This window comes from Telopea speciosissima, chromosome 9 (genome assembly GCF_018873765.1).
Source record: "Telopea speciosissima isolate NSW1024214 ecotype Mountain lineage chromosome 9, Tspe_v1, whole genome shotgun sequence".
NCBI classification, from domain to species: domain Eukaryota; kingdom Viridiplantae; phylum Streptophyta; class Magnoliopsida; order Proteales; family Proteaceae; genus Telopea; species Telopea speciosissima.
Genome location: NC_057924.1, coordinates 16,010,819 through 16,031,460, shown reverse-complemented (window position 1 = coordinate 16,031,460; position 20,642 = coordinate 16,010,819). Strand labels below are relative to the sequence as shown.

Here is a 20,642-nt window from a genome sequence, read left to right as displayed (position 1 = left end):
GGGCTTAATAAATTAGTAAAAATCAGGTTTTTACAAATGTTATAAAACAGTTTTTCTTTTCCTTTCCTGATGTCAAATATGTCCCTTCAACTTCGCATACTTGTTATATTGGCAGTTATACCTTGTTGGCATGCATGATACTAAAATTTCTCTCGCTATTCCCTGCAAGAGAAGTTTCTCTATTTGTTAGCTGTGAGATTGCATATATTTTACATATTTAAGCTCTTTTCCCGTTCATGCTTCTGTTTTTTGATATCCACAATAGAGTTACCTTCTTCTGATTCTTAAGGAATATCCATAGTTGTTCAAAAAGATTTATTGCATCTGATTTATAATTTTATTTTCTTAATCTGCAGACCCAGTGCTGCTCAATGCTGTTGCTAGTAACTCTCCTGATGTTATCCGATTCCTCATGGTTATGGCGATATGCAATACAGTAATACCTATAAAAAGGTGATTTTGATATCTTGCCACCTCACCCCCACCCCCCTCTTTTTTCTTTATGAACTTCCAAGTTTTGGAAATAAGCTGAAATGGGATTCTCTAGCTCAAGGTCTCAGTATGTCACCACCAATGTATTGGCAGTTGGTTCGTTCCCTTTCCATATCTTTATTACTTATCCACGTAATCTCTGTAGCAAAAGTGGAGCAATCACCTATAAGGCGCAATCCCAGGATGAGGATGCTCTTGTTCATGCTGCTGCGCATTTGCATATGGCTCTTGTCAATAAGAGTGGGAATATTCTTGGTACGAGGCATCTCCTGGTACCATTTCTTCTTTTTGCATACTTGTATTATAATTGTAGCAACTCTGTGACATTGGAGATGATAAGCATGTTTCTTCTACTTTAATGATCTGCAGAAATCAATTTAAATGGCGTGGTCATTCAATATGAAGTACTAGATACTCTGGAGTTCACTTCTGATCGGAAAAGAATGTCACTGGTGGTAAAAGATTTCCAGAACGGGAAGATTATCCTGTTGTCGAAAGGAGCAGATGAGGCAATTTTTCCTTATGCATGTTCAGGTAAATATCATGTAATGTGCCTATAGAATACTCTTCATGGTTCACAACTTCATACTTGCAACATGAGAGTACAAATTTCTGTTAGGATACTTGTGATGTTTATATATATGAAGGCTCCTCTTTCCGGCTACTGAATTGTACTTGTTTGCTGTTGTGTATTTACAAGAGACGTTACTCTATTTTCTTTCATGCCATGGAAGTGAGGGTTGACTAGTTGAGGCATCTGTTTTTGTAATTCTTATCTGTACTTCTCCATGTATGTTAGGTGCAAATGCCTGAAGGGAGTGCTGGGGATCTATATTAATCTAGTATGAACATTTTATGGTAGAAAATCGGTGCACAAATATTCATCTGAAATAATTCAATAATGTCTGTCCAACTGTGTGACTTGGCTGAGTTCCCATTCTGTGCTCTAATGGTTAGAAACTATGTTGATGCTCAAAACTAGCTCCTTGTATGACCTGATTCATCACTATCAGGCTTCAGAATAAAAATATTATGCTTATGATCAATGATCCATTAGTTTCATGTAGTCATTTACATTTAAGTGTTTCAGGCTGAAGTGGAGAAAGATCTAATTTTTCTCATTGAATTTGGTAAAATTGTATGAATTTGCTTATATAATGTTCTTTGACTTAGAGGTTTCTGTTGTAAATTTCAACATTTAATTTATTTTTCATTATAGATTTTGGTCTTCACATGTTTTTGATTATTTTAAAGTTTTTAACTGCAAAACTGCAGACTCATTCTCTTGCTTTCAGCAGGAACTGAAGAAATCTTATATTCTTCAAACTTTCATTTTGTTGCAATATGGGAAGAGCGGAAAATAATCTTCTAGGATAAATGCAGCTTGTGGGATAACCTAGAGGGGGGGTGTTAATAGGTTATCACTATTCACTAGTGGAGTACGTTCCTTTTTAAAAGTCTTTCGATTATGCTTGAATTAATCGAAGTAAAGCAATATAAATGTAAAATGTGCACAAAAGAGAGAGACACAAGATTTTGTAGTGGTTCGACTCCAAGAGTCTACATCCACTCCTCTCAACTTTGAGAGAATTCCACTAGTTTTCCCTTTCAATATAATAGGTGGGGAAAACCTTTACAACTCTTTTTACCAGGATAAGAGGATCCTAAATCTTTTGAGGATAAGAGAATCCTTTGCACAATCCTAAGTACAGTCTAGGCTAGTGCAAAACTACCTTGCTCATCTAAGTTAACCCAACTCAATAGCAAGAACAAAAACAATTATAATAAAGAAAGATAAGGATCACCTAGGCAAGGAGTGTGACAGGTACTCCTTGCAAGTGAAGAATGATATGCAAATGAGTGCAATATGGTTGACCTTCTTTAGAGCTTCTCTCAAGGATATAGTCTTCAATAATGTGAAGGTCTTGAACATTGAAGTCAGCCTTGAATGATCTTGGAAGAAACTTCATGACTTCAACAATGATGGAGACTTTGAATATCACTTTTTTCACTTCTTAATAAAGCTAATTTGTGGACTATAGTGGATAGTGAAAAGGTCTGACACTGTCACTATTTATAGAGCTCATTTAATGCTCTAAAAAACATGTTCTTTTTAGCTCCAACGGCTAAATTTTTGTCCAACCGGTTGACCAGAGAATGACTGTTGGGAAAAAACTAGCTATTATGGCCTGCATAGAACCTGCCGGTCAATGTCTGGTCGACCGGCCTAGCCTTTCTGTTCGAACCTGCAAGCTTCTACCTCCACCGGTCGAAAATGGTCTATTGTACCGGTCGACCGGTGGATCGACCGGCAGACTCCTCTGCCTTGTTTTGACTGTCTGACTTTTGGGACTTCGTTCCGAAGTCTTTCCAACCTATTCTAAGGTCAAGTGAGGGATTATAAAAGCCTCCTAAGGTCTCTAGAAGATGTATATGACTTTATAGTATGCAGATGCAAGTACAATATGCATTATGTGTTCCTAAGTGCACATGAACATCTTCAAGAGATCTTCAAGTGTTCTTTGCTTTGAGAGTGCTGGTATTGGGTTCTTCAAGAGGTAATCTTCAACACTCATTCCTTCGAGTCCTTCAATTGTCCTTCTATGATCCTTCACGTTCCTTGCATGATTCTTCTATTTCTTCAAGTCTTTTCGTGAGCTCTTCTTGCTTTAGTGACTTGGCAAAGCATTAGTATTCTTCATGTGTTTGTTATCATCAAAACATATATATGAAAAGGATGAGAGAAGAGTATTTTCCTACAATCTCCCCCTTTTTGATGATGGCAAACATATGATTTTACTAAAAAAATGAATTACCAAATGAGAATTAGAACAATGAACCATTAGAAACCAAATGATTAAAGATCATCCTATACTTCTCCCCCTTTTGTCAACAGCAAAAAGAGAGCAAAGGATATAGAATAACTCCCCCTGAGTTAGTGAACTTATGCCAGAAATAAATAAACAAGAGAAGCACAGGCAAAATGTTCAAACCATAAATATCACATGAGAGCTCCCCGTAAATACATGCCAGCATTGTAAGAGGGACAAGGTATAAAGTATCAGTATCAGGTATCATATCCAAGGTATAAAATTTCGCAATATATCGGTATCTCAGGCCTACCGAGATATCCAAAATATCTGAAATATGTCGAAATTTTGCCAAAATATTGCATTTTTTCTGCAATATTTCGGGAGTCCATCTCAGTGGGTTTTTGGCCATATCTAGGCCTGATACTGCATGGACACCCTTATTTAACCTAAATAAACACATTTAAACCTTCATATTGCAAAAAATTGAACTCAAAGTGGTGTTTTGGGCTTGCACCCTTGATTGACAGTATACAGTCGTTGACCCTAATGTATAAATAGTTAAATACACATTGATTAGGCAGTCAAAGACATGAAAGAAATTTAAACAAAGTAATTAAAACTCATAAAACATAATTCATAAATCATATTCTCATAAACTCCATAATAGTCAATGACTCAATACTTTAATAATAGGCAATACACAAAGTCATAACTCACAAGTTCACAAATCACAACTTACAACTTACAAGAGTGTAAGACTCACAAGACTCACAAGTCACAAGTGCTAATAATAGTTGCTGTGCCTTCCTGGATCAACCCCACTCATGGCCCGCTGGAGTCGACGTCCATTGCTCTCTGTTTGAAGGACATATGTGGACCACGGTATAGTTTTGGAGAAGAAACGAGTTTAGTCATCCACAACTGTCATGTAAATGGAGTCATCAACATACTGTAGGTAACCTATCCTAGGATATGGGTTAGGATTACCAATCGGTCCAGCCTGGGAAGAAGATGATCCAGTATGATAGGATGTCGGCGGAAGCGGCGTTAGTACTGGCTACATGTATGGCTGGTGAGGTCGGTAGCTAGGGTATGCAAAGATGTCATCCACAAAAGATGATCCAATATGTCCTTGGGACTGGGACTGGGAGTCATAGTCCCCTACCCCACTAAACTGCCCATATCCATATCCACCGTGAGGTTGTGACTATAATCCGATGACAATGGAGTGGTATGTGCGTCAAAAGATGGGGCACGCCAATGCCCAGTCGATTCTCTCTCCCTATCACCCATACTCAAACCGCCAACAGAGCTAGATAAGTCATCAATGTTCATATAATCAGCTTGTAACTGTGTTTATCGACTCCTGCGCTTCCTGCTGTATGGTTGTATGGGAGCTTGTGAGGGTGCGGGTGCGGGTGCGGGTGCGGGGTCACGTGCACCGTGGTCCGTATCCTGTGTGGCATGATCAAATTGTCTCTCCAATGAATCGGACTGGGTCTACAAGCATTGTATCCTCGCCTACCATATAATGCTCTCGCATTCCATCAAATTCTTCATCACCACCACCATCACCACCATTATCATTACCTGAGGACCTAGACCAGTCATCATCATCAGCGACATTGCCACCAGTGGATTGGAATGGTATGGGTGATGCTTCCCGTGCATGTCTCTTACCCTCGTCAGCCATATAATCATCCACATCAGCACCAATCTCGGAAGCTATAATGGGGTCGGGCCTACCTCCCTCCTGATCCAACACCGGCTCACCTCTATCCCTCACACAATCCACAATAGGGTCCTCATCGTCTAAGTCAACTTGAAAGATGTCGGCGAGGTCTATAGTGCCCCTTTGTCCCTCATGTCCCATGCGTATGTGTTGCAGTTTCAGCCTCAAGTTGTAGTACACATACACCATGTCAGATAGACGTTCGGACCCCAATTTGTTGCGCCTCTTGGAGTGGATGAGCGCAAAGGTACTCCAGTTCCTCTCACAGCCAGATGCGGAACATGTTTGGGCAAGGATGTTGATTGCTATTCTCCTTAAATTCTTAGCCGATTCCCCATACAACACCTACCATTCAGTTGCATTACAAGTTTACAACAAAACAAGACGTGTGTCAAATGTTGTTTCAAGTTTCAATTTTCAATACATATGTAATTTAAAACTTAAAAGAAGTAGATATTGAATTGAGTACCAGCATCACCGTGTGCTCTGCCTTGTATTGCAACATCGGTTCCAAAACTTCCTAATGCATCCCTAAGCATCTTCATCTACACCCATGTGGAAAATTAGTAATTAGTTATTACTAATTAGTAATTACTACTTACTAATTATATTCCAAATGAATTCTAAGACTCACCTTAGTGTTGCAAATAGCTTGTAGTTAACCATCTGGCTCCAACTTCTTCACTACTTATTTCACAGCATCAATAAGTTGAGTTTCCAACCTAAGCCTATTATTATATTGATATTTGGGGTTCAAGTAGTATGCTGAAATTTGACATATAGAAATAAGATATTGTTAAATGCATATGTAATTAGTAAATAGTAATACTATGAATTAGTTACATAAACAAATTTACTCACCAGCCTTGTGCAGTGGATGCATAAGTTGATTCTTCCAGCGAGCATTGATGATATCCAAGAAGTGCTTGCTACTACGAGGAGCCACACTGTAGACACTATCTTTCATCAAGTCCATTGCAACATATAAGACTGGCATGGTAGGGCCTTTGAGAGCGGGGGCAGTTATATGTAAAACTTTAACTACTGGCTCCAAAACTTTCACCACTTTGCTTAGTTTTGTCCAGAAGTCCTCAAATGACATGGTTGCTTGTGCTTCCCTCCCACTTGCAGTATTAGAACCCTTCCATCCAAACCACTCCTCAGAAGCAAACATACTTCTCAGCCCGGCCTTCTTTGTCTCAATGCTTTTTAGGGCAATGTAGTTGGTGGCAAATCTTGATGCCTGGCCTCACCAAGTCACCCCCACATTTTTCCCTTAATATGTTGAGTGCAAAGGAGTGGTTGTATACAAAGTTGGTGACTTGTCTTGCACTTTCAACCACAGTCTTCACCAACATTAACTTTCCCATATCCTTTAGCATTAGATCAATGCAATGGGGTGTACAAGGAGTCCAGAAGAGCCGGTATTTATTGTTGTTCATCATCTTCTCACCGGCCAGCTTGAAGTTGCTTCCATTGTCCGTTATAATCTAGACAACGTTCTCAATTCCCACATCTTTTTCAACCACTTCCTTTAACAATCTGTAAATGTATTTTGCATCCTTTATCTCTTTAGATGCATCTACAGATTTGAGGAAAATTGTCCTCCCATCACAATAAACCATAAAATTGATGATGGACTTTCTTATAGGCCCAGTCCATCCATCTGCCATTACAGTCGCCCCATATGTCTCCCAGATACTCATCTCCCAATGTACTCTTCAATCTCAGACTTTTGTTGAGGTAAATAAACATTCATTACCTCATATAGGGTGGGGCCCTTGAACCCTGGGCCAGTCTCTGTAATTGTATCAATCATGGTATCATAATGGGGGCCTTGTGCAGTGTTTGCTAGGATGGTATGATATAGCATCCACTTAGCTAATGACTCTCTAACTAACCCCTTCATCCCCTTCTATGCTCCTTTGATTCTTGGTTGACTGCTTCCTTTCTTCCTATGTAGTTTAGGATCTGATGTTGATGGTGGTACTGGTATTGATAAAGGTGTTGGGGCTGCCTTCACACTTTGTGATCTTTTAAAAAGATTGAAAGATCTAGAACCTCCAGATGTGCCAGCTCCTCCACTACCACCTACTCTTTGTCTCTGCTGATCATCTTGAAAACTATCTTTACTCCTTGAAAAAGTCCGTCGAAAGTCCCTAGCCTCCTCTGTTGTTTGTATATCATTAGGTACTGCAATGTGCTCATCATCATCATCATCAGAGGAGTCATCATCATCATGGTATTGTCCTCCTCCTCCCATGAAACTCCTCTGCATCCTCAAGTTGTTCTCTTATTCTTTGCTTGTCAGCCTTCCTCTTCTTCTTTCCCCTCAAACTCTCACCAATCTCCCTAGTTACTTGCACAGATGCCATATGGCAACCTTCAACATCTTTAGATCCTCCAGTCAGATGGTGTTTAAGTCTACTGGACCCACCTCCCAAAAACTGCATGTGACGATAGTTACATTGGGGTTTTGTCTTATCCCCATCAATTGGAGTGCCATGTAACCATGCAATGTCACCCCTATGCTGGCTGGCTGGCCTCTGTTCTGTCTGTTCTCTCTGCTCCCTCTTCTCCCTCTGTTGACTACTTTCCCCTACCTTTTGCTTGCCCTTCGCACGTTGTCTTTTACGATCCGACATAATAATACTTATTTAGTGCAATGTAAGTAAAACAAATAATTAAAAACTTAATGTAGAAGCACTTCAATTGAGACTTTTAGAATACTAAAACAATTGTATAGTTATTTAATATTTTTCTCATAATTAAAAATAATTTTTTATATATAATTTTAATATAAATGTTGACCTAACACAACAAAACCGAAAATTATTAAACATAATATATATCTAATGCATTTCAAAATATGTAGAAATTACTTTCATATTTTTTCATGATTTTTCAAACCTAAAACTCATATTTTTCCTTTTTTATTTCTTTATTTTTTATTTTTTAAATATTTTTCTTAATTTTGAAAAATAAAAATAATTATTTATGGGCAAAAAAATAATTTCGGCACTGTGAAGCTGTAGATCGGCCATTGGTGTCTAACATATATTTAATTGATCCCCATCTAAGTTATATTACCCCTAATTTTTTCCTATTTTAGTTCTAGGGAAATCAATTTTTAAAACCAGAAAATTAAAAAAAAAATTACATATGGAAAAAAAATTTCGACATCGTGAGGTTGTAGATCGGCCTCCGGTGTCTAACATATAAATATTTCATCATCATCCAACATGTATTGAACATACTATTTTCAAAAAAATTAGTTTTAGAGAAAAAAGAATTACCTTAAATAATGAAAAATGCTTGGAGGATGTGCTTGGACGAGGCTCCGACGTATTTCCGGCGATAATCCGTCGAAAACGATGAAGAACAATGCTTGGAGAGTGGAAGAAAACCAAAGAGAAGAAGAAACGACTCAAATGAGAGTCTCCGCAGGTCTCAGTCGATATCGACCAAGACTTGCGAGATTCTATTTTTAAGTCTCAGGTCACGTGACCTTTTAGTGGCCTTTTGTAACATTTCGGCAATATTTCGGTCATAGGCCGAAATATGCCGAAATGTCACGAAATTTCGTCGAATTTTGTTACTTTTTCATTTCGGCTATACATCTCGTCTCGGCCTTAACGAAATTTCCAAAATTCATCGAAATATTGGCGAAATTTGGTACCATGATCGTATCGGCCGGGCAATTTGAGACATATTGTAATCGTATCGTATCGTATCGGAGATACATATCAATCGGGGCAGAAACGCATGAAAATGATCAAAATACAAATGGAAATACACTTTTGGTCACATAAAACAATATAAACAAGAAATATATGTCATATATCATGCATATACACTACGATTTGTGAATAACGTATAATTAGACAAGTGCGACACTTTGAAATTGTTATAAAAGATGAGATTTCTTAGATGCAGAGTCACTCTATTGCCATGAAGAATGCTGGGGTGGATCAAACTCATGTCTGTAAGGGTCTTTAAGAATAAGGGCAACTAGGATGATGTTGTGTACTGACCCTTTAGGAAGCCATTTTTGGTTTTGGGTGATAAATGATGGATTTGAGTTCAAGTCTTTGCAAATGTATACAAAGCATGCATCTAATAGTTAGTTGCACCTATTCTCCTTGAATCGTAGGGAAAAAAAACAGAACTAAAATGCAAGATTTGAAGTAAAAAATCAAGTTTTTTGAAAAAAACCTACATTTCCCTCCAAGTGTTGAGTATGTCTTGTATTCCAAGGATTCGAGTGTGATGTGGATCTGAACCGACCTGACATATTTTGTGGCGCAACCCGAAGGGAGAAAAAGTTGAGATTTAGTTTGTGTTTGGTGTAAAATGTGGAAAAAGCATGTGTATCGATACGTATCAATATGTATCGACCAATACATATCGATACATTTAAAAACCCAAACAAACGGTAATATTAGTACGTATCGATACGTATTGACCGTATCGTATTGACATATATCGGTCGATACATATCAATACACTCGATACAATACTTTTCTTTTTAAAAAAAAAAGACGTATTGGTCAGTATCGATGCGATATTGACTGATACCGATACGTATCGGTCGATACGATATGATACAGACCGATACTTTAATCCATGAAGAGAGCAATCAAAACAGTTCTTGTTCATAACAAAGCATAGAGTAGCAAAAGATAGCAGTTCCAAAGCAAATCAAAACACACATTGTTTTAAACTTTCGCTACATGTCCATAATCAGAAATAGAAATATCTAGTGATCTGCAGGAGGTGGAGTGGGATCAGTAATCCCACGGTGCGGAGAGATTTTGTGAAGCTGGTCTATGATAGCTTTGTTGTCATGATGCAGAGTGGTGAAGTGAGCATCATATCCTTGCAGACGAGTATCAAGTTGTTGCTGAAAAGCATGAAATCCAGTCCTAGAAATAAAATCACCAGAAGATGCTGCGTCAGATGAAGCTGGTGGAACATAAGTATCATCCTCATCCTCGTCCTCACTGTCTTCATCGCTACCAAAGATATCCTCCATAGTAGCTTGTTTCCGTCTCGCTTGTCGGGGAAGAGGATCAGTACCAGTGGGAACCCATCTTCTTGGGAACCCATCTTCTTGAGTGTAGAAGCATCGATGTCACATGGCTTATCATTAGGGACTTCATTCGATAGGTCCACATCAAAATGGTGAAAAATCTGAGTCAATATCCGACTAAAAGGAAGATCTCCTTTAGAGTTTCGGACCGCTGCAGCCTCCATGGTTTTCATCATAATATATGGTAGATTCACTTGATGAGTATTAGTAATGCACCAAACAAGAAAAGCTTGAAAAGTGTTAAAAGAAGTAGTTCTATCCGATAGGGGTAGTTTTGTCCTCTTTTATATTTGTTCTCCCTTAGCCTATTCTTATTTGGGTATTCCTAATATTAATAGGCAAGGGTAGCTTTCCTAATTCTAGTATGATTGTTGTAACTCTTTGATTATAAATAAAGGAGCTTGGTGATCCATATTGATCACTAAAGCGTTCAGTTCTCAAGGCTGTTTACATGGTATCAGAGCCAATTCTGATCTAACAAACAGCTTTCTCAGTTTTTTGGTTTTTGTTTTTTTCCCTCCCCTCCACGGTTTCTAGCTTTGTCTTCTCTACCAATCTCAGCTCTTCTATCTCATTCAGGGCAGCAACTATGAGGTGAATCTGCTAAGGATTTAGATGCTGCCCTCCATACCACCTCATTAAAGACTGAAGATCATTGGTGTGCCCTAATTCTGCCGGCAGAACTTCTCCAACCTTGAAGATTGAGTTCTTACTACAATTGAAGATCGATTCTTCCTTTTTTTGAAGGTTTTTTCCTGCTATACTTGGTGCACACCTTCTTTGTTTGAAGACTGCAGGAGTGGATCACAATCAATTCCAATCCAGACCTGCGATTTCTCCAAACCTAGGTTTTCCTAATTTTTGATCAAATTAGGGTTTGTTATTGGCTCATCAGACAGCTGTTTTTTGGAGGGCATATTCCCCACTACCAGAGGAGTACTCGACCTGCTTTTCAGCCTATTCTGATGGCTGAAAGTGCTGCAATCTCAAAACCCAGGATTCTACTCGATTCTAACACCCCTCTTGAGCCTTCTGCTCCTCCCCTCCCTCCTACTGAAGACAAAGAGGATTTTCCCCAGGGGGAGAACTTAGATGATGCTGAAAATCCCCTTCAGGGGGAGTTGACTCCAGTCCAACAAACCATTAGGAAATTTCATAAGAAAATTAATGATTCTAATCTCAAAACCTACCACAGGGGACATTCCAAAAACATGCAGCTACCAGTACCAATCCAGTTGCCGGCCCTGGAACCAGATCGTTCTCTAGGTAACATCTCTTCTCCTTCTTCTCCTGACTTACCTATTGCTCATCGCAATGGTATTCGGGCTTGCACTCGGCATCCTATTTCTCATGTAGTCTCTTATGATTCCCTTTCTCCATCCTTCCGTATGTTTGTCTCTTCTCTTTCTTCTGTTCGTATTCCCCAAAATTGGCAAGAAGCTTTTACAGATGGAAAGTGGAAGGCAGCAATGATGGAAGAAATGAAAGCCTTACAAAAGAATGATACAAGGGAGCTTGTGATCTTCCTCCAGGAAAGAAACCAGTTGGATGTAAGTGGGTGTTTGTGGTGAAACAGAAGGTAGATGGCACTGTGGATCGATGCAAAGCACGATTGGTGGTAAAGGGATTTACTCATACTTATGGGATTGACTATCAGGAGACCTTTGCACTAGTTGCAAAGCTGAACACTATCAGAGTACTACTATCTTGTGTAGTAAATCTGGGATGGGAATTGCAGCAGTTAGATGTGAAGAATGCCTTCCTCCATGGAGAGCTTGAGGAGGAAGTGTATATGGATATTCCACCGGGTTTCTCATGTGATAAAACCAGAGGCAAAGTGTGTAAATTGAAGCGTGCTTTATACGGGCTGAAGCAGTCACCCCGTGCATGGTTTGGACGGTTTCATAAGGCTATGGTTTTTATGGGTTATAAGCAGAGTAATGCTGATCATACCCAGTTTATAAAAAGGAATGGTGAAAAAATAACCATTCTCATAGTCTATGTGGATGACATTGTGGTCACCAGGAATGATAATAATGAGATCAGCAAATTGAAGACTTTCCTTGGCCAAGAATTTGAAATAAAATATCTGGGAAACCTAAAGTACTTTCTAGGGATAGAAGTTGCTCGATCTTCTAAGGGCATCGTTCTTTCTCAAAGGAAGTACAACCTAGATTTGCTGACCGAGACTAGAATGCTAGGGTGTCATCCTTCTGATACACCTATGGAAGCTACTACATGGCTTAAAGAAAAGGAGGGTGAACCTGTTGACAAAGGTCCTTATCAAAGATTGGTAGGAAAGCTTATTTATCTATCTCATACACGACCAGATATAGCCGTCGTTGTGAGTATAGTAAGTCAGTTCATGCATGATCCTCATTCTTCTCACATGGATGTTCTTCGAATTCTCCGTTACTTGAAGTCAGCCCCTAGAAAAGGAATTCTTCTATCTCCGAATGGCCATCTTCGTATCGAAGCATATACTGATGCTGATTGGGCTGGATCCTCTGTTAGGAAGTCCATCTTTGGCTATTGCTCGTTTGTTGGTGGAAACCTTGTTACATGGCGTAGTAAAAAGCAGAACGTAGTGGCAAGGTCTAGTGCCGAGGCAGAATTTCGTGCTATGGCACATGGTATTTGTGAATTGCTATGGCTCAAAGGCTTATTCCAAGATCTTGGTGTTCCTGTCCGTCTTCCCATGATGTTGTATTATGACAATAAGGCTGCCATTAGCATTGCTCACAATCCTGTTCAGCATGATCGTACAAAGCATGTGGAGGTTGATAGGTACTTTATCAAAGAGAAGTTGGAAGAAGGGTTGGTCTGTGTTTCTTTTGTGCAGTCTGCTAACCAACTAGCTGATGTGTTCACTAAGGGATTAAGTGGGAAAGTTTTTTGTCCTATTCTTGTCAATTTGGGCATGTTTGATATTTATGCTCCAACTTGAGGGGGAGTGTTAGAATAAGTAGTTCTACCTGATAGGGGTAGTTTTGTCCTCTTCTATATTTGTTCTCCCTTAGCCTATTCTTATTTGGGTATTCCTAACTTGAATAGGCAAGGGTAGCTTTCCTAATTCTGGTATGATTATTGTAACTCTATGATTATAAATAAAGGGGCTTGGTGATCCATATTGATCACTAAAGCATTCAGTTCTCAAGGCTGTTTACAAAAAGGAATAATTGCATCCCTATGTGCTGCACGTGGTAAGATGTTATAAGAGGTGATAGGCTTATAACACGAGGGATGTCATGCAATTGAACCATTTTTACTCCCTTGATTTCTCCCAAATAGTTCTTCATAATTGACCCAGACACTGTTGCTTCATTTCATAAAGTCTTCATAATTTGTTTTGGTGGGAAGATACTTGCATTCACCACTAGAACTAATTCCAAGGCTTTCTCCCAATTCAGTAGCGTTGAAAGAAATAGAGACTCCCTTGACCAAAGAAGTGATGGTATACTCATCTTCCATTCCTTCATCCCTTAGGTTGCAATAAAAATATTGAACAAGTTTGGGAAAGGGAGGAGAACTATGATAAGTATTGCTTCCCATCCCAAAAGTTCAAAGAAAGTTGCAATTTCAAAATCAAGAAGATTGTTGAGTTGAGATATGCTTACATGACGCTCTCGAATGATGTTTTTCTTGGTGTAGACCGGCCAATAGATAGAAGCCTCCTTGGAGATGAAGAGTTCTCTGTTGTATGAAGAGGAACTCTTTCCAGCCAAGGTTGTCTTCCTTTTCTTTGATAAATCTTGCTTAGGAGCCATGTGAGAAGCTAGGGTTTTTAGAAAGTGAAGAGAAATGGGATTTTGAAGAACAAAATGGGTAAAGAAGGTAGAGAAGAGGATTTAGAACCAAGATGGACCAAAATCTTAGGTTTTTAGGCAAGGGTTTGCCCTAGAATAGGAGAAAAGGGGTTTTGGAGAAGAAGAGAATTTTCCAACACAGCTCTGATTAGATGTTCATGGAATTGGATTTTAGCTGTCTGTGCTTGTGCTTGATTCTTTTGGAGTTTAGAGGGATCATAATCTCTGCTATTTCGCATCAAAGGGGATGGGACTACAATGTTTGTTGTATGCTGCACGTAGCTGATCATTACGTTCCATTAATAAATTTACATTGCTTAAAAAGAAATAGGTGTTCTATATTTTGTTTGACAATTTCTGCTGTAACTTTGGTTTGACATTCTTACTTATTACTTAATATTTGTCCTTGATTCAATTTGCATTTTTTCTTAGAAACCTTCTCATATATGCCCTTGGTTATTTCGATTTGAACATTGGAAGTGAACATCTAACCTGTTAGTTACAGTTATCATAGTATTTATCTCATGTTCAGTGTTTGGTATTACCTAATGCTGAGATATTTACTCCAGGGCAACAAATAAGGGCTTTTGTTGAAGCTGTGGAGCAGTATGCTCAATTTGGACTGCGAACATTGTGTTTGGCCTGGCGCGAGTTAAAAGAAGATGAATATGAAGAATGGTCTTTGATGTTTAAAGAAGCAAAGACTACATTGGTTGATAGGGAGGTAAAGGATAATTATTGTAGAGGTCCTTCAATTTAGGCTACTTGTGGACAAATTAATGATAGTACACTAAATGCCCTTCTGCTATTTTCTATCGCAGTGGCGACTGGCTGAGGTATGCCAAAGGTTAGAGCACAACCTTGAAATCCTTGGGGTTACTGCAATTGAGGACCGGCTACAGGTTAATTCATTTCCTACTATGTCATTTGATGGAATGATTTAACATACAATTTTCGCTATTGATAAGCATAATTTTATGGGGGTGATGTTTCTGGCAGGGGTGGCCAATGGGCGGGTTGGGACATTGGTTTCCCTCGAACCTAACCCAATTTATGACCGAACCTGTTTATGACTTGTTCATTAACAATTAAACCCATATCCAATCCAACACACATGCAAACCCATTTGTAACCTGTTTAATAAGAATTTGGGCATATTTGCCAATTACCGTCTTGCCACCACCAGCTTACTGTGGGTGGCCCAATCCACATTTATCTGAACCAACTACCCAAACTAACTTTAAAAGGTTTTTCATTGCATTTCACATCCAACACAGATTTTGCCATACCAGGTTTGGCCCGATCCAGACAAATCCAGCACGATTTGTTTAAAAACCAATTTCATTTGACCTTCATTACGAATACAACTTTGTTGCCACATTCTTCTCTAATTGGGTTGTACTGACCTGAAAAGTCATCTACATGATCAGGTTGATGTTACTTAATTATAATTGAATAAAATTATTAATATTTTTACTTTCTGTGTGTGAGAGAGAGAGGAGCAAACAGAGGGAAGGTAGGGGGAGGGGGAAAGAAGGTGGCATATGAGGTCAGACAAGGAGAGTAGGGCAGATAAGATGGTAGGGAAGGGAGACACAGGGAGCAGATCAGCAGGATAGGGCTGTAGGTTGGGAGGTGAAGAGAGACAGCTTGGGGAGAGAAAATAAGGAGTTTCAATCGGTGATTAATGCTTATCTTATATGGGTTGAACCCAAACCCAACCCATTTATTTAAATGAATTATGGGTGAACCCATTTATGACCCACAATTTATTGGGTTGGGTCTGGGTGTTTTGGAAGCAGGTTGAGTTCGCTGGTTGGATGGAGAATGGCCACCCCTAGTTTCTGGTCAGAAAAAGCACTGTAGACACTGCTATGTTTGTAAAAGTTTTTTTATTTTTCTATTTTTATTTCTAGGAGGGAGTTCCGGAAACAATTGAGACACTCAGGAAGGCAGGAATCAACTTTTGGATGCTGACTGGAGATAAGCAGAACACAGCCATACAAATCGCGCTTTCGTGCAATTTCATTTCGCCAGGTACATTCAAAACTAATTCATCCATTTCATCTTTTCTTCTCTGGGCAAAAGTTGCCACTGGAGTAGGGGTGTCAACCGGTCGGTTTCGATCGGGCCTGATTGGGCCACATCATTTCCATCATCTGCACGGTGACCGACCGAATATGGGATCGGGCCTGCATATGTCAGGCATGAACACGTTTAATATCGGGCATCCATTCTGTGAGGAATTTGGATCAAGAAGTCAAATCTGAAGAACATATAATTAACATTACAAGTAATTTCAAATAAAACGAAAGTTGCTTGCAGAGTCGGCTATAGAAGGCAAAGAGACTGCTTGACCTTGGATCAAGGCTTATTTCATGGAGATTGGAAAAGGTAAAATGGCAGAAAATACAATTGGTCCTCCAAAATCTACTCTTGGAATAATTTATTAGCATGAAACTAAATATGACGGAATCTAGCAGGAGAGAGAGAGCTTCTGTTGCCGTAATCTAGCAGGAGCAGGAAGCAGCGACCAAACAGATTCTGTTGTCGTCAAAAGAGAGAGGAGATTCTGTTGCCATTGTCTAGAAGGAGTGGCAGGCAGCGACCAAAGAAGTTTGTTGTCGTCACAGAGAGAGAGAGAGAGAGAGAGAGAGATTCCGTTGGCATCATCTAGTAGGCCAGTGTGGAGCCACGAGCAGGAGAGCAGGGAGCTAGGGTTCATCTTCATTCTAATATAGAGTGTAGATGGTGAGGCGCAGTGGAGTGAAAACGAAAAAAATGAAGGGTTAGGGTTATAGGGAAAAGAGAAATAAATTGGGGTTTGCGATGGAGTAGGTTTAATATTTTATAGTTTTGTGATTGTGACTTCTCGGTGGAATCATTAAATATATAAATATATCAATCTGATAACATATCAAGTTGCCAATGTCTGTGACACGTTTGATCAGGAATGGGACTCCCAAAAGTTTTAACCGGAAAATAATATATTCCATTCTGTCATTCACGTGATCATGACAATGGAATTTAATATTGTAATCATTAAAAAATCACTTAAAACAGAGGTTACGGTCAGGTCGGTCGGGCTCTCACTGTGCACCGTGAACGACCTATTAATAATCGGGCGGGCTTTAAGCCCTGCATGTTATGCATGTTTTAAATCGGTCATGTCGGGCTCAGTTTTTCATCGGTCGGTACCGGTCGGCTCTGCCGGTGCAGGCCTGTAATTGACACCCTACACCGGAGGAGCTCCCTTTTAGAAATGGAGACAAACATAATTGCAAATAAGTGGTGCCAATGTTTCCTGGTTTGACATCCTTGGTGAAGTAAATATAATTGCAAATATTTGGAGAAGGGTTCTTCTATTCGTCACTATGAAGAGTGAAGGGATTCTTTTCACTAACATTTTACTTACCCTCTTAAATTGTCTTGATGAATTAAAATGGAGGGATAAATTTTGTAAATTCACCTTTAATGGAATCTTGTAGGGAAATCTCTGCATCTTCTCCCTCTGATTCTACCTCTTCCTTTCCTCTCTGGCTCCGACACCGACTCCCCTCCCCCTCTTCGCTGCTAATTCTGCAGCACACCCTTCCCCTTCTATCTCCCCAAAACCTAACAGCACCTCCTGCCCCCAGCCCCCCACTCTGCCCTTCCCTCTTCTGTTAATACCCAGACATGGCACAGGTGGTGACTTGATCATGGGGGATGCGACATGTGAAACCGAATCAAAATCCAGCCTACAAATTGAAGAAACAAGTCACAGAAATAAGGGAGTTTTCAGAATGATTCCATGAGATACACAGGAGGAGTGAGACATCTAGGTGAACTCATGGCCATGCATCGGCTTTGGAATAGGGCTGTCAATCCCCTAGTGTACAATACGGTGAAATTGTACCAGTTGCGTCTTTCAATAAATGTTCACCTGTAGATGATCAATCATTTTTTATTTTTCAGTTGTTATTGCCACGTTAATATGTTGTTCAAAGGGAAAACAAGTGGAATCAAAAGGAGGGAAACGCGTCAGGAGTTGCAGGGAGCTGGGTGAAGAGAAGCATGAGAAAGAAAGAGAGCAAGAGAAGAGGGGAAGGGAAGTAGTAGAAGAGATGCTCGGCGGGGTTGGGTTTGGTGACAAATGGGCAGCTACTGCTGACATCGGGATACCCATGTGAGGATTGAAAATGATGCGCAGGCGGCCTCCCCTCCCCCAACTCAAAACAGAAATCTAAGAGACCGAAGTCTAATCTCCAAGTTTGTCTTTTATGTGGGAAGGAATTGCAAAGAAGGAACAATGACAAGAAAGACTCTTTTACAAATTGGAAACCTCGGAGAGCTGAAGGGGAGAGAGAGTGAGAGTGAGGAAGTGGAGGTGATGGCAGGGTTGGGAGCGGGTTAGAGCATAGCAGGTGTTAGGGAGGTGGTGTTGCAGGGTTTGTGGTGGAAGTGAGCAAGGCGAGGGGAGGAGGAGATTCCACTGCTGTTGGCCATGGAGTGCTGGAGTCAGAGCAGGAGCTAGAGCCGGAATAAAGTTGGAGAGGGAGGGGAACAGTAGAGATTAGGTACAGTTTTTTTTGCTTGTGAAATTCCTATCTGCCCTCCACACATTGAACAATATTAACTGACATGTGTGGGCATAAAAGTTATAGTGAAGGAAATCATTTCACTTCCTATCGTGCTGAGGAAGATAACCCTTTGAAGAAAGGTAGAGAGAGGAGAACCTAGAGCACAAGCTTGGAAATTGGACCAAGTTGTTATTAAGCTTCTAGGCTGTTCATAGACCTTATCTGAGCTGGGTTATTAGGCAATCTTTTACTATTCAAGGCAAGCCTGTACAGCAGTCTGATGTGGTCTAGCTAATCACTTCCATTATTGCAGGTTGAGCCAGCCTGCCTATTAGTCAAACCCATCGATCCTTGTGCAACCCAGAAGATTGATCGTTCCCATCAACCCATCTGTCAGCTCATTGACCTCGTTATTTATTGAGACTTCTCAGTATCTTTATGCTGACCGAGTGTTTTCCTTTAAATTTTTTTGTTCTTTTGGAATAAAATAAAAAGCTATTCATTTAGCTCCTTACAAGAAATCAAATAGGGCAAAAAGTTTGTGGTAAATTTGTAATTCAAAGTTTTTTTTTCTTTAATAGTAATTCAAAGGTCTTGGTGGGATCTTTAATGATTAATTTACACATGATGCTTATTTCCTTGCATGTCAGCGACAAGGTCAACTTTAGAAACTTGGAGTGTTAGTGGTATTCTTTCTTTCTCAGTTTCTCCATGCTCCAATCTAATGTCAATAAGTGGAATGCGGATGAGTTTTGAGAAGACTTTTGGTACTTTCTGTAGCGGACATGGTTGTGTGTGTTTAAAGTAGAGTGACTCCACTTAATGATATTAAAAGCTTTAATCAATATATTCTTTGACAATTTTTACTCTTATAAGTTATAATTCCATATTTGATGGCTGGGTTGTGATCAGATCTTCACACTCCACCATGACCTATTTATGGTTCCAGTGGCCTGCATCATTGGTATCAGAGCAGGTGTTTCTTCTAGTTTTAAGTTGTTTTCAGCAGGGTCATCTTGGAAATGTGCTTATTCATATCAAAGAACATCATTTAGAAGAGTCCGGCCTTCAAATGATGCGTTGCTATTTAAATGGCTGTGGAGACAGCAATGAACCGAACTGGGAGAAGGGTTTTTTTTGGATGAATAAAAATAATATTAAACGAAGAACAAAGAAACTTTCTCCCCAAAAATAAAAGGAGAAAAACAAAAATTCAAGGAGAAAGCTCCACCAAAGAGGAACTCAAGGACAAGATCAGACCCAACTAGCCACTCACCTAATTCTAAAGTTGACCTTGTTCCCATTAGGGTTGTAGAGAGGAATGGGAGGAACCACCCATCTCCCACTTTGATTCTTAGACCCTAGATCTCCCATACCATTAACACCAAGAACACTGGCATTCACACTAGGACAGGGTCGTACCCTGGGTCCCCCACAGGAGAACAACAATCCAAAAAACCACCCTCAGATCCCACATCTCCTTCATCACCAAAGTCACTACGAAACGGATTGACAACCTCTCGATCTTCTGCAATTGACGAAACAGAACCTGAGATCACCAAATTATTCAGCCGAGAGGAGTCTTTTACTTTGCCAGTTTTGACCCCCACCTCAGGAGCTCCTGGATCCCATCTCGGAGGAGGAGGCTTGTGCACTCTCAAGCTTCTTCTACAAATACCCAATCCATTTTTCTTTTTCTTCTTCTTCTTTTGCAACTTGGAGAAGGGTTTTGTTTTTTTTTTCTGGTGAATAAGTATATTATCAAACCCCAGGAGGGGGCAGGGAGAGCAAAAGGGGGGGGGGATATACAAGGAAAGGGGGAAAGAGAAGGGGGGGGGGGAACTAGAACAAGCAACCCAAGCTATGCAGAGGTGGAAGGCAATAAAAGAGAAATCAAGGCCCCAGGAGACAACAATATGCCTATTCCTTGGGGAATCCAAAAGGCGACGATGGCGAGTAAAACTGAGCTTAGAAGAGATGTCGAAGGAGATGACAAAAGATCGAGAGTTGCTAAATATGAAAGTTTAAATGAATGTGAGAGGGAGACCTTGGAAGGGATAACTTCTTGCAGGTGAATTGTCTGGAAAGTGGAAACTATTACATGTTGGTATCAAGAAGTACATTTTCAGCCATAAATGACCAGTA

The 20,642-nt window shown here is 39.9% G+C and overlaps 1 protein-coding gene across 4 annotated transcripts in view; it reads left to right on the top strand.

Annotated features, from left to right (window-relative positions):
* Nucleotides 1–20,642, top strand: part of LOC122640136 (phospholipid-transporting ATPase 2-like) — a 113,717-nt gene that overhangs the window by 57,462 nt on the left and 35,613 nt on the right. For all 4 annotated transcript variants that reach the window (XM_043833281.1, XM_043833279.1, XM_043833280.1 and 1 more), the window contains 6 exons: nt 357–453; nt 638–747; nt 862–1,026; nt 14,505–14,659; nt 14,757–14,837; nt 15,852–15,972. In XM_043833281.1, the coding sequence (XP_043689216.1) occupies nt 357–453; nt 638–747; nt 862–1,026; nt 14,505–14,659; nt 14,757–14,837; nt 15,852–15,972 (729 nt within the window). The remainder of the gene's footprint in view (nt 1–356; nt 454–637; nt 748–861; nt 1,027–14,504; nt 14,660–14,756; nt 14,838–15,851; nt 15,973–20,642) is intronic.